Source organism: Drosophila bipectinata, chromosome 2L (assembly GCF_030179905.1).
Source record: "Drosophila bipectinata strain 14024-0381.07 chromosome 2L, DbipHiC1v2, whole genome shotgun sequence".
In the NCBI taxonomy this organism is placed as follows: Eukaryota; Metazoa; Arthropoda; class Insecta; order Diptera; family Drosophilidae; genus Drosophila; species Drosophila bipectinata.
Genome location: NC_091736.1, coordinates 5621316 through 5633505, shown reverse-complemented (window position 1 = coordinate 5633505; position 12190 = coordinate 5621316). Strand labels below are relative to the sequence as shown.

The following is a 12190-nucleotide window of genomic DNA, read 5'->3' as shown; positions in this document are numbered from 1 at the left end:
TGGGTCTGGTCCGAAGACTATCAACCGCGCCAGGAGAAGACGCGTTTCTTGGGCATCTGCCAATCAACGATTCTCCATTAATTTCCATCAAAATATCCATCAAATTTCCATCACCCTTCAAAAATGCTGAAAATGCATGGGAGCCCAATATCACCCACCGCGAAAGCCATATCTTGGCCAATTTCTATCCGATCCTTAAACGGAATACCTTTATCGATTTGTGGATCGATTCTCCATTAATCTGCATCAAAATCTGGACACAAATTATTTTTTCACTTTTTTGTAAATTTTTCTGATGGGTCCCCTTCAAAAATGCTGAAAATGCATGGGAGCCCAATATCACCCACCGCAAAAGCCATATCTTGGCCAATTTCTATCCGATCCTTAAACGGAATACCTTAATCGATTTGTGGATCGATTCTCCATTAATCTGCATCAAAATCTGGACACAAATTATTTTTTCGCTTTTTTGTCAATTTTTCTGATGGGTCCCCTTCAAAAATGCTGAAAATGCATGGGAGCCCAATATCACCCACCGCGAAAGCCATATCTTGGCTAATTTCTATCCGATCCTTAAACGGAATACCTTCATCGATTTGAGGATCGATTCTCCATTAATCTGCATCAAAATCTGGACACAAATTATTTTTTCACTTTTTTGTCAATTTTTCTGATGGGTCCCCTTCAAAAATGCTGAAAATGCATAGGAGCCCAATATCACCCACCGCGAAAGCCATATCTTGGCCAATTTCTATCCGATCCTTAAACGGAATACCTTAATCGATTTGTGGATCGATTCTCCATTAATCTGCATCAAAATCTGGACACAAATTATTTTTTCACTTTTTTGTCAATTTTTCTGATGGGTCCCCTTCAAAAATGCTGAAAATGCATGGGAGCCCAATATCACCCACCGCGAAAGCCATATCTTGGCCAATTTCTATCCGATCCTTAAACGGAATACCTTCATCGATTTGAGGATTGATTCTCCATTAATCTGCATCAAAATCTGGACACAAATTATTTTTTCACTTTTTTGTCAATTTTTCTGATGGGTCCCCTTCAAAAATGCTGAAAATGCATAGGAGCCCAATATCACCCACCGCGAAAGCCATATCTTGGCCAATTTCTATCCGATCCTTAAACGGAATACCTTAATCGATTTGTGGATCGATTCTCCATTAATCTGCATCAAAATCTGGACACAAATTATTTTTTCACTTTTTTGTCAATTTTTCTGATGGGTCCCCTTCAAAAATGCTGAAAATGCATGGGAGCCCAATATCACCCACCGCGAAAGCCATATCTTGGCCAATTTCTATCCGATCCTTAAACGGAATACCTTCATCGATTTGAGGATTGATTCTCCATTAATCTGCATCAAAATCTGGACACAAATTATTTTTTCACTTTTTTGTCAATTTTTCTGATGGGTCCCCTTCAAAAATGCTGAAAATGCATGGGAGCCCAATATCACCCACCGCGAAAGCCATATCTTGGCCAATTTCTATCCGATCCTTAAACGGAATACCTTCATCGATTTGAGGATCGATTCTCCATTAATCTGCATCAAAATCTGGACACAAATTATTTTTTCACTTTTTTGTCAATTTTTCTGATGGGTCCCCTTCAAAAATGCTGAAAATGCATAGGAGCCCAATATCACCCACCGCGAAAGCCATATCTTGGCCAATTTCTATCCGATCCTTAAACGGAATACCTTCATCGATTTGAGGATCGATTCTCCATTAATCTGCATCAAAATCTGGACACAAATTATTTTTACATTTTTTCGTCAATTTTTCTGATGGGTCCCCTTCAAAAATGCTGAAAATGCATGGGAGCCCAATATCACCCACCGCGAAAGCCATATCTTGGCCAATTTCCATCTGATCCTTGAGCGGAGTACCTTAATCGATTTGTGGAGTGATTCTCCATTAATCTGCATCAAAATCTGGACACAAATTATTTTTTCACTTTTTTGTCAATTTTTCTGATGGGTCCCCTTCAAAAATGCTGAAAATGCATGGGAGCCCAATATCACCCACCGCGAAAGCCATATCTTGGCCAATTTCTATCCGATCCTTAAACGGAATACCTTCATCGATTTGAGGATTGATTCTCCATTAATCTGCATCAAAATCTGGACACAAATTATTTTTTCACTTTTTTGTCAATTTTTCTGATGGGTCCCCTTCAAAAATGCTGAAAATGCATAGGAGCCCAATATCACCCACCGCGAAAGCCATATCTTGGCCAATTTCTATCCGATCCTTAAACGGAATACCTTAATCGATTTGTGGATCGATTCTCCATTAATCTGCATCAAAATCTGGACACAAATTATTTTTTCGCTTTTTTGTCAATTTCTCTCATGGGTCCCCTTCAAAAATGCTGAAAATGCATGGGAGCCCAATATCACCCACCGCAAAAGCCATATCTTGGCCAATTTCTATCCGATCCTTAAACGAAATACCTTAATCGATTTGTGGAGTGATTCTCCTTTAATCTGCATCAAAATCTGGATACAAATTATTTTTTCACTTTTTTGTCAATTTTTCTGATAGGTCCCCTTCAAAAATGCTAAAAATGCATGGGAGCCCAATATCACCCACCGCGAAAGCCATATCTTGGCCAATTTCTATCCGATCCTTAAACGGAATACCTTCATCGATTTGTGGATCGATTCTCCATTAATCTGCATCAAAATCTGGACACAAATTATTTTTTCACTTTTTTGTCAATTTTTCTGATGGGTCCCCTTCAAAACTGCTGAAAATGCATGGGAGCCCAATATCACCCACCGCGAAAGCCATATCTTTGCCAATTTCCATCTGATCTTTGAGTGGAGTACCTTAATCGATTTGTGGCTCGATTCGCCATTAATCTGCATCAAAATCTGGATACAAATTATTTTTTCACTTTTTTGTCAATTTTTCTGATGGGTCTCCTTCAAAAAAGCTGAAAATGCATGGGAGCCCAATATCACCCACCGCGAAAGCCATATCTTTGCCAATTTCCATCTGATCCTTGAGCGGAGTACCTTAATCGATTTGTGGCTCGATTCTCCATTAATCTGCATCAAAAGCTGGACAAAAATTATTTTTTCACTTTTTTGTCAATTTTTCTGATGGGTCCCCTTCAAAAATGCTGAAAATGCATGGGAGCCCAATATCACCCACCGCGAAACCCATATCTTTGCCCATTTCCATCTGATCCTTGAGCGGAGTACCTCAATCGATTTGTGGATCGATTCTCCATTAATCTGCATCAAAATATTCAGACTCAATTTTTTTCAGATCTGCAATCAAATTTTCTGATTAACTCCCTTCGAAAATGGAGAAAACAGTGGATTGGCCCTTTGGCGATTCTTAAACGGAATTACTTAAATTGTTAAACTGATTTTAAATATTGTGTAAGAAAAAATTTTACTAAAAATAAATCTAATGACAGAAAATCAAATCAAATTTAAACAAAGACTAATATTTTTTGGGAAGCGAATGGGCCTGGGCCGAAGACTACCAACACCGCCAGGAGGACCCACGTTTCTTGGGCATCCGCCAATCAACCACAACGGTTCTGCCCAACAACTGGTGGCCCCTGTCCCGGAGGATGGACTGGGCCATTTGATCGTCGCACTCGAACCGGACATAGGCGCATCCCATGAGTTGGCCATCGCTGCGCTTGGCAATGTGCACAGCATGGATAGTGCCATGGAGTTTTTTGTTATCATCCGCCTTGTCCCCGGACGCCTCCGACTCAGTCCGGCGGATCTGCTGCCAAAGTCTCTGAAGTCTGCTGAGCTTTCCTGACTCTGTGGGAGGTAGAGGAGGCCAACTATAGTAATTCCATAAAAAAATAATAAAAATAAAAGCATTTTTGTTTTGTTTTTGAAGTTCCGTTTATACATTTATTGCACCAATACGTGTAATTTGTTATTTTCATAATTTAATTTAATATTTTTGGTTTTCTTTTTTTTTGTTTTAATCTTTTTTCTAATTATGTTTGAAACTGATATATTTCAATATGTTTAATGGTATCTTGTTTTAAGAATTTACTTTCATATACTCGTATGCATTAAGTATCTGCTGAAGATGAGTTTCACTTCTCTATAGGTATTATTCTCGGTTTTTAGGTTCTCGGTTTTAGGTTCTCGGTTTGTATATATGTAGGTAAATATATATATATCGATGGTCACCATTTCGCGTTTAAAGTGAGTCTCTGTGTAGGTGAGTGTGTGCTAATGCATATAGAATTTGTTATTTTTTGTTATTTTTTAAAGGGTCTTGTCTCCTCTTGAGTTATTCTTAAGCTTTGTTTACATTAATTAACTTTTGTAACGATTAAACAAATACGCTTATATGAGCATTATATGTATGCAAGGGTTTAATATGTATGATGGGGGGGGTCTGACTCGAAATGCTCGAATAGCTCAATAAACACTTTGGATTTTATTTTTATTTTTTGTCTAAAGAAATCTTAGTACTTTCGCTATATAGTATGTATGTATATGCTTGGTTTCGTGGTTCATTTTAAATATATATTTTAGTACATTTATGTAGAATTAATAATCAACCCAACATTAGCTACATAATTATGTTTAATGCTTTTAGAATTGCTCTGCACAGCCGCCGTTCAGTTGGAATTAAACCATCAACCGATCGACGCTTGCAGGTTCTATAACGTTTTATTATTTTTTTTTTTTTAATTGGTTTTTTTTTTTAAATTTTAAATAGAGCTATAGGCGCATATATAGTTGTGGTATGCAATAACAAGTTACGATTAAAGTTAAATCCATGTAAGGTGACTTTTCTTGGTTATCATTTTGAAAGGCATTCGAGAGTGTTTCTTTTCATATGTACGAGATAGCGTAGATATAATGGGTGAGTTAGTAATACATAGACTAATTGTAACTAGGCTTCAAACAGATATAAACAGCATAACGTATCCCTATATATTTGTGTGTGTGTCGCATTCCGATCGAGTTGAATGGCTCTTCTCTAAGTGGGCTTTTGTACATACTCAATTTACACATCCTTCTATCCAGATCTATGCTTCAGATTCAGATTCAGATTCAGATACAGATACAGATATAAACTATCGCAAACAATTTCAACACTCATCAATACAAGACAATAGACATTAAATAAATACAATTATGGCAGTTGAGATAAGCACTTAAATTAGATTAGTACACCAAACAATTAACCCGAAAAAAAGACATATACATATATTATATGTATAATATGTATATATTATCAATACTGTTGCCCGTATATGTGTAGTCCGGTTACCCATTATCTATATCTTTAATGATTTCAAAGGTTTCTGTTTTTCTTTTAGATATTTGAGAATGGTCATCATGCTTAATATTTAGTTAACAATAATTCCTTCCTTTCGTCCCTCCATCGCCATGCTCTCGTATTACGACAAATATATATGTACAATTATATTTCGGATATTATTGGAAAACACAGAAAACCATCGGTATAGATATACTATTTATATGCGTATGTGTAGTAGCATTTTTTGGGGGAAATAACCTGTTGAATATTTTTTGTTTTTGTTTTTTCTTTCGATCGATAAACACATCTAATACAACGAAATAGCAATTTGATATACTTATTTATGCTGTGATTTTCATATGCAGATTACTATATAAATCCTTTAAAATGTGTGTCTTACTAGATTTCGGTTGTATCTTTCGTTTGATTGGTTACGAACATGAGAACAATGTTTGATTCTATGGATCTATCTACGCGACCCCAAATTTCAAGAAAACTTCCCTCTCGTGAAAAACTTTCATATGGCAGACTCTCGTAGAATGGTCCAACTAGATGGATGACCTGATTATGATGATGATGCTGCTGCTGCTTCTGTTGCTGTTGCTGATCTTAAGATAACTCAGATCCCGATGGGATCGTGTGGATTTGTGTGTAAGCGAGTGGAGTGCCTGGTGCCGCTTAGAGGCCAAAGCCGATGGCTCGTTATACGTTGCCTGTTCGAAACGTAAATTGAAATTGAAATCGAAATCGCATTTAATGGGTTTTCCTTTATATACAAAATACAAAAAAGCACTCTAAATAAATACACAATTTAAATGAACACTAAGCATTGGAGACAAAGCCAACAATTAACTTAAAATTAAATCAGTTCTAAATACTAAATAATCACAATTAACAAATAGACACATCTTGGTTTGAAATATTGCAACAAATTAGGACTAAACATAAGAGGATTTCATTTTCGATAGCAATATAGGGCGAGAACAGAGTGGCATGGCTTATTCGAAATCAAAATAATAGCAATAATAGTAATTATAAAAAATATATATATATATATGTTTATATATAAATGGAATGTGTTGGATAAGAGAGAGAGCTTAGAGGAGCAGTGAGCTGGAACTCCTGGCGCGAGATTCACTGCTTTGTGGTGCCATTGGTGGTGGCTGGCTTACCGGACGTCACAAAGGGACCCACATAGTTGCTGGGGAACAGGCCGGATAGGCCGTTCAGCTCACCGCGCCACCACTCTGGCTCATCCCGGCCCAGTACGCTGATGATGTCGTCCTTTTCGAATGAGAGCTCATCGTCGTTTTGTGCTTTGTACGGATACAGAGCAATGACCTTGTCTGTAAAGGATATAGAATACATTTATCCAGTTACCTTCTCAATATGTCAAGAGCCAAACTCACCCAGGATCTGCTCAGTCATCTCGATGCGGCTTCCCGAAACTGGAGTATTACGTCCGCTATTCCGTCCGCCCTGGAGAACCTTCACATAGGTGGCCGGGAACCAGCCGATCTGACGTCGTCGGCCCTTGGCCTGCAGCTCACCCTCCCACCAGCCAGAATCCGTCTTCTTGCGGATCATGATTAGCTGGCCGCGCGTCAGGGACAGCTGCTCGGTACTGGTGGCCTCGTAGGGAGCAATAACTTGGGCGATCTCCGATCGCTTAGCCCGCATACCCTGGAAAGTGTTGGGAATACAAGCATAGGATTAGTAAGAACCAACTAGATATGGAGGACGGGACAACAGGACAACTGTGTGTCAACTATTTACGGGTGTCATGGAAGAGGTGCGTGACATGGGTCGGCTGTAGCTCTCGGCCGGCTCGCTGCTTTGTGTCTTGGACTGTGTATTAATCTGGGAGACTTCAGTGTCGAGGTCTTCGTGCGGCTCCTCCGCCGGTGTCTGTTCGCTCAGCTGCTGCTGGACGGGCTGCTGCTCTTGCTGCAGCTCCGGGAACTGCGGCTCCTCCGCTGCGGGAGCAGCCGCGTAGGCAGCATTGCCATTCAGCGTCGCCTCCTGGTTAAGTGCAAGTGTAACGACAACGATGGCAAAAGCACAGCACATGAAAAGCATTGGATTAGTATATGGACATGAGCGCAGCGGTTAGACACGGTTTTAAACTCGGGGGTAACGTGTAACTAGTATGGCTACGAAAATAGGCTTTGATATTTGAAACAAAATTAAAATAAATAACAAAAACTTATCTAATAAAAGATAAAAGTTTCTATTAACAATGCAACAAACGAAATTTATCGACTTTTGAACTCCGAATCTATATCTTTACCAATTTCTATTCGATTCTTGAGCTAAACACATTAATGGATCTGTACATCGAATCCCCACCATTCTACATCAAAATCTACAACCAATATATTTTTATTTAGATTTTTTGCCAAATTTTCTGAGGTTTCCCCTTCAAAAATGCATGGAGGCACACTATGCCATATCCATGTCCACACCGATTGTCATATCTTGGCCAATATTCATCCGATTCTTAAAAAGAATACCTTAATTGTAGATCGATTCTCCATCAATCTTGAGTAAAATCTACAAACATATTATTTTTCAGATTTTTTCCTAAATTTTCTGGGGTGTCCCTTTAAAAAATCCTCTAAAATACTGGGAGGCACACTATGGCCCACAATAATGGTCATATCTTGGCCAATATACAACCGATCTTTAAGAAGAATACCCCAAGACATAACTGATAGATTCTTCAATTCTCAATCTGCAAAAAAATCACTCGCTTCATTTTGGATCCTAAATAGTAAGTACAAAAATATCAAAGCTCTTTCTAAATCTCCATGGATTTTTTAAATAAAATAAAAAATTTAAATATTAAAATTATAAAAAACAAATTACTACTAAGAACAAGTTAAAAAAAAAAAGTAACCACTTACCTGCTCCAAAGCATCAGTCGTGGCCGCCGGAGCCGTCGAGTTGGAAGTGCCCACATCTGCCTTCTGGACATAGTTGGAGGGGAACATGCCGGTGCGGGTGCCAATGGTGCCCGTCCACCACTCGCCCTCCTTCTTAATGACCATGACCATCTCGCCGGCACTGAAGCTCAGGTCGCCCTCCTCGGCGGACTCATAAGGATATGCGGCTATATAGTATTCAACGTCACCGGCGGCGCTCAAGTCAGTTGGAGCGGCGCTAATATTGTCATTAAAGGTGTCCGCCACAGCAGCAACTTCGGCTACGGCTTCTGGTTCAGTGGATGCGGCAGGAGGAGCTTCGCCATCTTCAATTTTCTCAACGTAGGACTCAGGGAACCAGCCAGTGTGGCCATTGATCTCACCGGCCAACCATCCGGGCTCGGCATTCTGCTCCAATGGCACTAAAATAATGTCGCCCGGCACGAAAGTGATCTCCTCGGCGTTACGGGCATAGAACTCGTATACAGCTCGGTATTTGGCGAATCCTTCGGGCGCCGGTCCACTGAGATCCACGGCGGGTGCGACTTCGGCGGCAATGTCATTGGTTAACCCGGCATAGGGATCGGCAGGGGCGGCTGTGGTGCCAGTGTCTCCCCAAGCACTGGAGCTGCCCGTGTCCCAGGCCGAGCTCATGGTCGCCGCCGTCTCGTTCTTGCGGTTGTACTTCAATTCCAGCACTGAAGTGCGCTCCACATCGTACTCCTTGTATAGTTCCTCGCACTTGGCCAGCAGGGTGGAGAGCTCGTTTTTCACTTCCGCCATTTGAGCGTCGTTGGAGGTGATGTCCTCCTGCTTGGATTCGATCTCCTTCTTAATGTTTTCCACCTTGTCTTGGATTTGCTTGATCAAAAGCTGTTTGTGGGCAAAGGCTGCATTCAGTTGCTCCTCCTGGGCATTCTCTCCGCTCAGTGCGGCACCACTGGCCTTGCTCTTGGCCTCCCACTTGGCTCGTTCCTGGGTGAGCTGCAGCAGCTTGGCATTCTGCTCCTTGATGCGCGCCTTCAGCTGTGCCATTTCACTCATGGAAGTATCACGCTGGGTGCGCATTCCATCGATCACGGTCTTTACGTTGGTGACACCAGCCCGGGTTTCGCATATTTTTTGTGACAAGTCCTTGATCTGTCGAGGAGGATACTCATTAGATGGTGTGGACTTGCTACTGATAGTCTTACCTTTTCGTTTAGGGTGCTCAGCTCCACATTCAGTTGGGTGTTGTGGGCCTTCTGCTTGAGAACACGCTCCTGTTCCCTCTCCTTCTGGGCATTCATTTCAGCAATCCTGGCCTGCTCCCACTCCTGCTGGCGCTGCTTTTCCAATTCCCTTTAAAAACACAGAAAAACCTGTTAGCTTATGGGTGGAGTGGCTATTAGGATTAACCTACTTTCTGGCCGCCTCCTTGGCTTCCAATTCTCGCTTGCGCTGCTCCTCCTTCTCCATTTCGATTTCCCGCTGCCTCTGCAACTGACGCTCCAGTTCCTCCTGCTGCTTGCGCTCGGCCTCCAGGCGAGCCTTCTCGCGCTTTTCCGCCTCCTCGCGTTCCTTGCGCTCACGCTCCTCCCGCTCCTTGCGCTGTTGGTCCTCCATGATCTTGCGCCTGCGATCCAGCTCCGCCTGACCCTTTACATAGTTCTCCTTTCTCTTGTCCTCAAAGGAAGCTGAACACCCCGGAAACATTGTTAGAAGTTGGTTACTAAGGTGTCTGAGTTTGGAACTTACTTTGTGGCAAACCGGCTAACGGATCAGCATCTACGGCTCCTACTCCGCTCTGCGAGGATACGGATGCGTGCCGTGAGGCTGGCTGCGAACCGGGACGTGACACTACACCAGCTCCGGAGACTGAGCCCGGCCGCGACTTGATTTTTCGCAAGTTGGGCGGCACCCAGTCCGGTGGCAGAGTGACAGGGATCTTCTCCCCGCCCATGGCCTTTTCGCAGAGGAACATGGCCAGGATGAACTCGTCGCAGCTGAGCCGGCCATCGCCGTCGATGTCGGAGAGCGTCCATATCTGGGCCAACGTTACTTGCGGCAGCTTGCTCTGGACCAGAACGCTGCGTGCCTGGGCGCCGGTCAGGAAGCCCGACCGGGTCCGATCGTTGGCGTTGAACACCTGAGTATATTTGCGCTTCTGGGCGGCTTGAACGGCCCACTCGCCTTGCCTGCGAAGGAGGATCAGAATATGGAACGGAAGAAGGATAAACAAGAGTAGGATCTTACAGTGAATCGATGGATGGCGCCCGCTCCGAAATGGACATGTGGCGACTTGGTGGATTGCTGGATGGTGGCGTGGGTCCGGCCGGAATTTTGGTAATGTCCACAACGCCGCCTGGCGGTGAGATGACAGCCGCTGGAACGGGTACTACGGGAGCTGGTTGAACCACTGGAACGGCGGACGGTGGTACAATGCTCTTGAGCGGATCTAGGGGGCTCATGGAGCTGGTGGAGCCACGTGGCGTCATCGATGGCGTTTTCTGGCCGCCCTCGGCGGTTAGGGAGGCTAGCAAGCTAGGCGGCAACACCTTGGGCACCTCCATGCCGCGCAACTTGAGATTGATCAGCTTGCAGGCTATACTGAACTCGTTGATGTTCATCTTGCCGTCGGAATCGGTGTCCGCCAGGGCCCTGGAAAGAATGCAAAGCCGGATAAATAGACTGGCGAATGATAAGCCCTTATCGAAGCACACCGGAAGTGATTCATGGAGTCAGTAGGGCTGTAGTAACTACTCACCATATCTGGCCCAGGATGAGTGGCGGTAACTGGGACTGCAGAAAGAATCCCTTGGCCTGGGCACCGGTTACGAATCCAGCCTGCGGTTGGAGTGCCTTGAACTGCTCCTGGTACTTCAACCGCTCCCGTTGGGTCACCGCCCATGCATCCACCGCCGGATTCATTTTTATCCTAGTTTCCTAGTTTCGAAAGCTCCTTGCCTGCTTCCTGCCACCTGCCTCCTGCTCCTCCTCTGGCTCTGCCTTTCTGCTCTTATCCTTGCCTTGCGTGTGTATTGAGACTCCCCCGCAAAAGAGGGAGGTGTGTGGCTGTGTGGGTGCCGTTAGTGCGCTGGCTCGTACTCTCTCTCTTTGGTCCGCTCTCTTTACTACGACAGGCCTATTGAGTATCCGTTTTGGCTCCCACCACCCCTCAAATTTTCACAATGGATTTTTATGGTTTACCTGCAATGCAATTCCAAATATTTTAATCTAGTTAGATAGCTTTTAAAAAATAGAAGATCATCTATTGTCTTCCGACAAGTACAAGTTTTATTTTCTTATTGGTAGGCGTTTTCGTTTTCACTGGCACTCTTCCGCTTTTCACTGAAAAATACCGACTGGTCCAAACTACGGATAGACGGTGATTTTCGAAGGGTCCTGCCACTCGTCAGATCCTTGCACATTTTATCTAATATATTTGCTGGTTTCAGGCTTACTTTGCATTGGAACAAAAAAATTGTTGTATTTGCGTAAATTTTTGTTTCAATCAATAGTCGGAGTCAATGGTGGTTGCCAGACTTTGGAGGTCTTTGGGGGTCTTTGGAGCTATGTTGCCAGATCTTCTAGAGGTCCTTGCGGTTGGTTGTGGATTGCAATTGTTCTTTTTGGATATATTACTTAAAACCTTTAAATTTAAGTTAGAAAAACTTGAGTAATTTAACAAAAAGAAATTAAATTTAATGGAAGACTGACCTACTTCTTAGAAATAAAAAAATGATTTGAAAACTTGGCGCCGGCTTAATATAATTTTTTCTGTTTAACCCCATATCTATTAATTGTATTTTTTGCTACTAAAACTAGATTTAATTTAAGTGCTTCATTTATCTAGATATTTACTATATTTCTGAGATTTTCAAAAATTTACCCGGTTTCAGATAAGCATTTTTCGAAGCTGGAAAATGTTTTAAGAAAATTCTAGAATTTTGTAGAAAAATAAAGTTGGAATACAATACTGTATCCATAATAAAAACAGAT

General features: G+C 42.5%; 1 protein-coding gene across 3 annotated transcripts; it reads right to left on the bottom strand.

The window, feature by feature from the left end:
- Positions 1-3463: 3463 nt before the first annotated feature.
- Positions 3464-11786, bottom strand: Dap160 (dynamin associated protein 160). Of its 3 annotated transcripts, none has more exons than XM_017239450.3 (11): positions 11653-11786; positions 10956-11398; positions 10445-10849; positions 9947-10386; positions 9612-9885; positions 9403-9550; positions 8192-9349; positions 7062-7307; positions 6695-6968; positions 6458-6631; positions 3466-3814 (listed from the first exon to the last, which is right to left on the bottom strand). In XM_017239450.3, the coding sequence occupies exons 2-11, from the start codon at positions 11117-11119 to the stop codon at positions 3519-3521; spliced, it is 3579 nt and encodes a 1192-aa protein (XP_017094939.2). In that variant the 5' UTR covers positions 11120-11398; positions 11653-11786; the 3' UTR covers positions 3466-3518. The 3 variants fall into 3 exon arrangements, with proteins under 3 accessions (XP_017094941.2, XP_017094939.2, XP_017094943.2); XM_017239454.3 differs by lacking the exon at positions 3466-3814 and adding an exon at positions 4721-5998 and having other exon boundaries at positions 11653-11785; XM_017239452.3 differs by lacking the exon at positions 7062-7307 and having other exon boundaries at positions 3464-3814.
- Positions 11787-12190: the final 404 nt, after the last annotated feature.

What these genes read in the sequence shown, in the direction of transcription:
- Dap160 (XM_017239450.3), bottom strand. Translation starts at nt 11,119, where the DNA reads ATGAATCCGGCGGTGGATGCATGGGCGGTGACCCAACGGGAGCGGTTG. An exon ending in CTCATCCTGGGCCAGATATG is followed by an intron (nt 10,850 to 10,955) that starts GTGAGTAGTTAC and finishes CATTCTTTCCAG; the next exon opens with GGCCCTGGCGGACACCGATT. An exon ending in GTTAGCCGGTTTGCCACAAA is followed by an intron (nt 9,886 to 9,946) that starts GTAAGTTCCAAA and finishes CGGGGTGTTCAG; the next exon opens with CTTCCTTTGAGGACAAGAGA.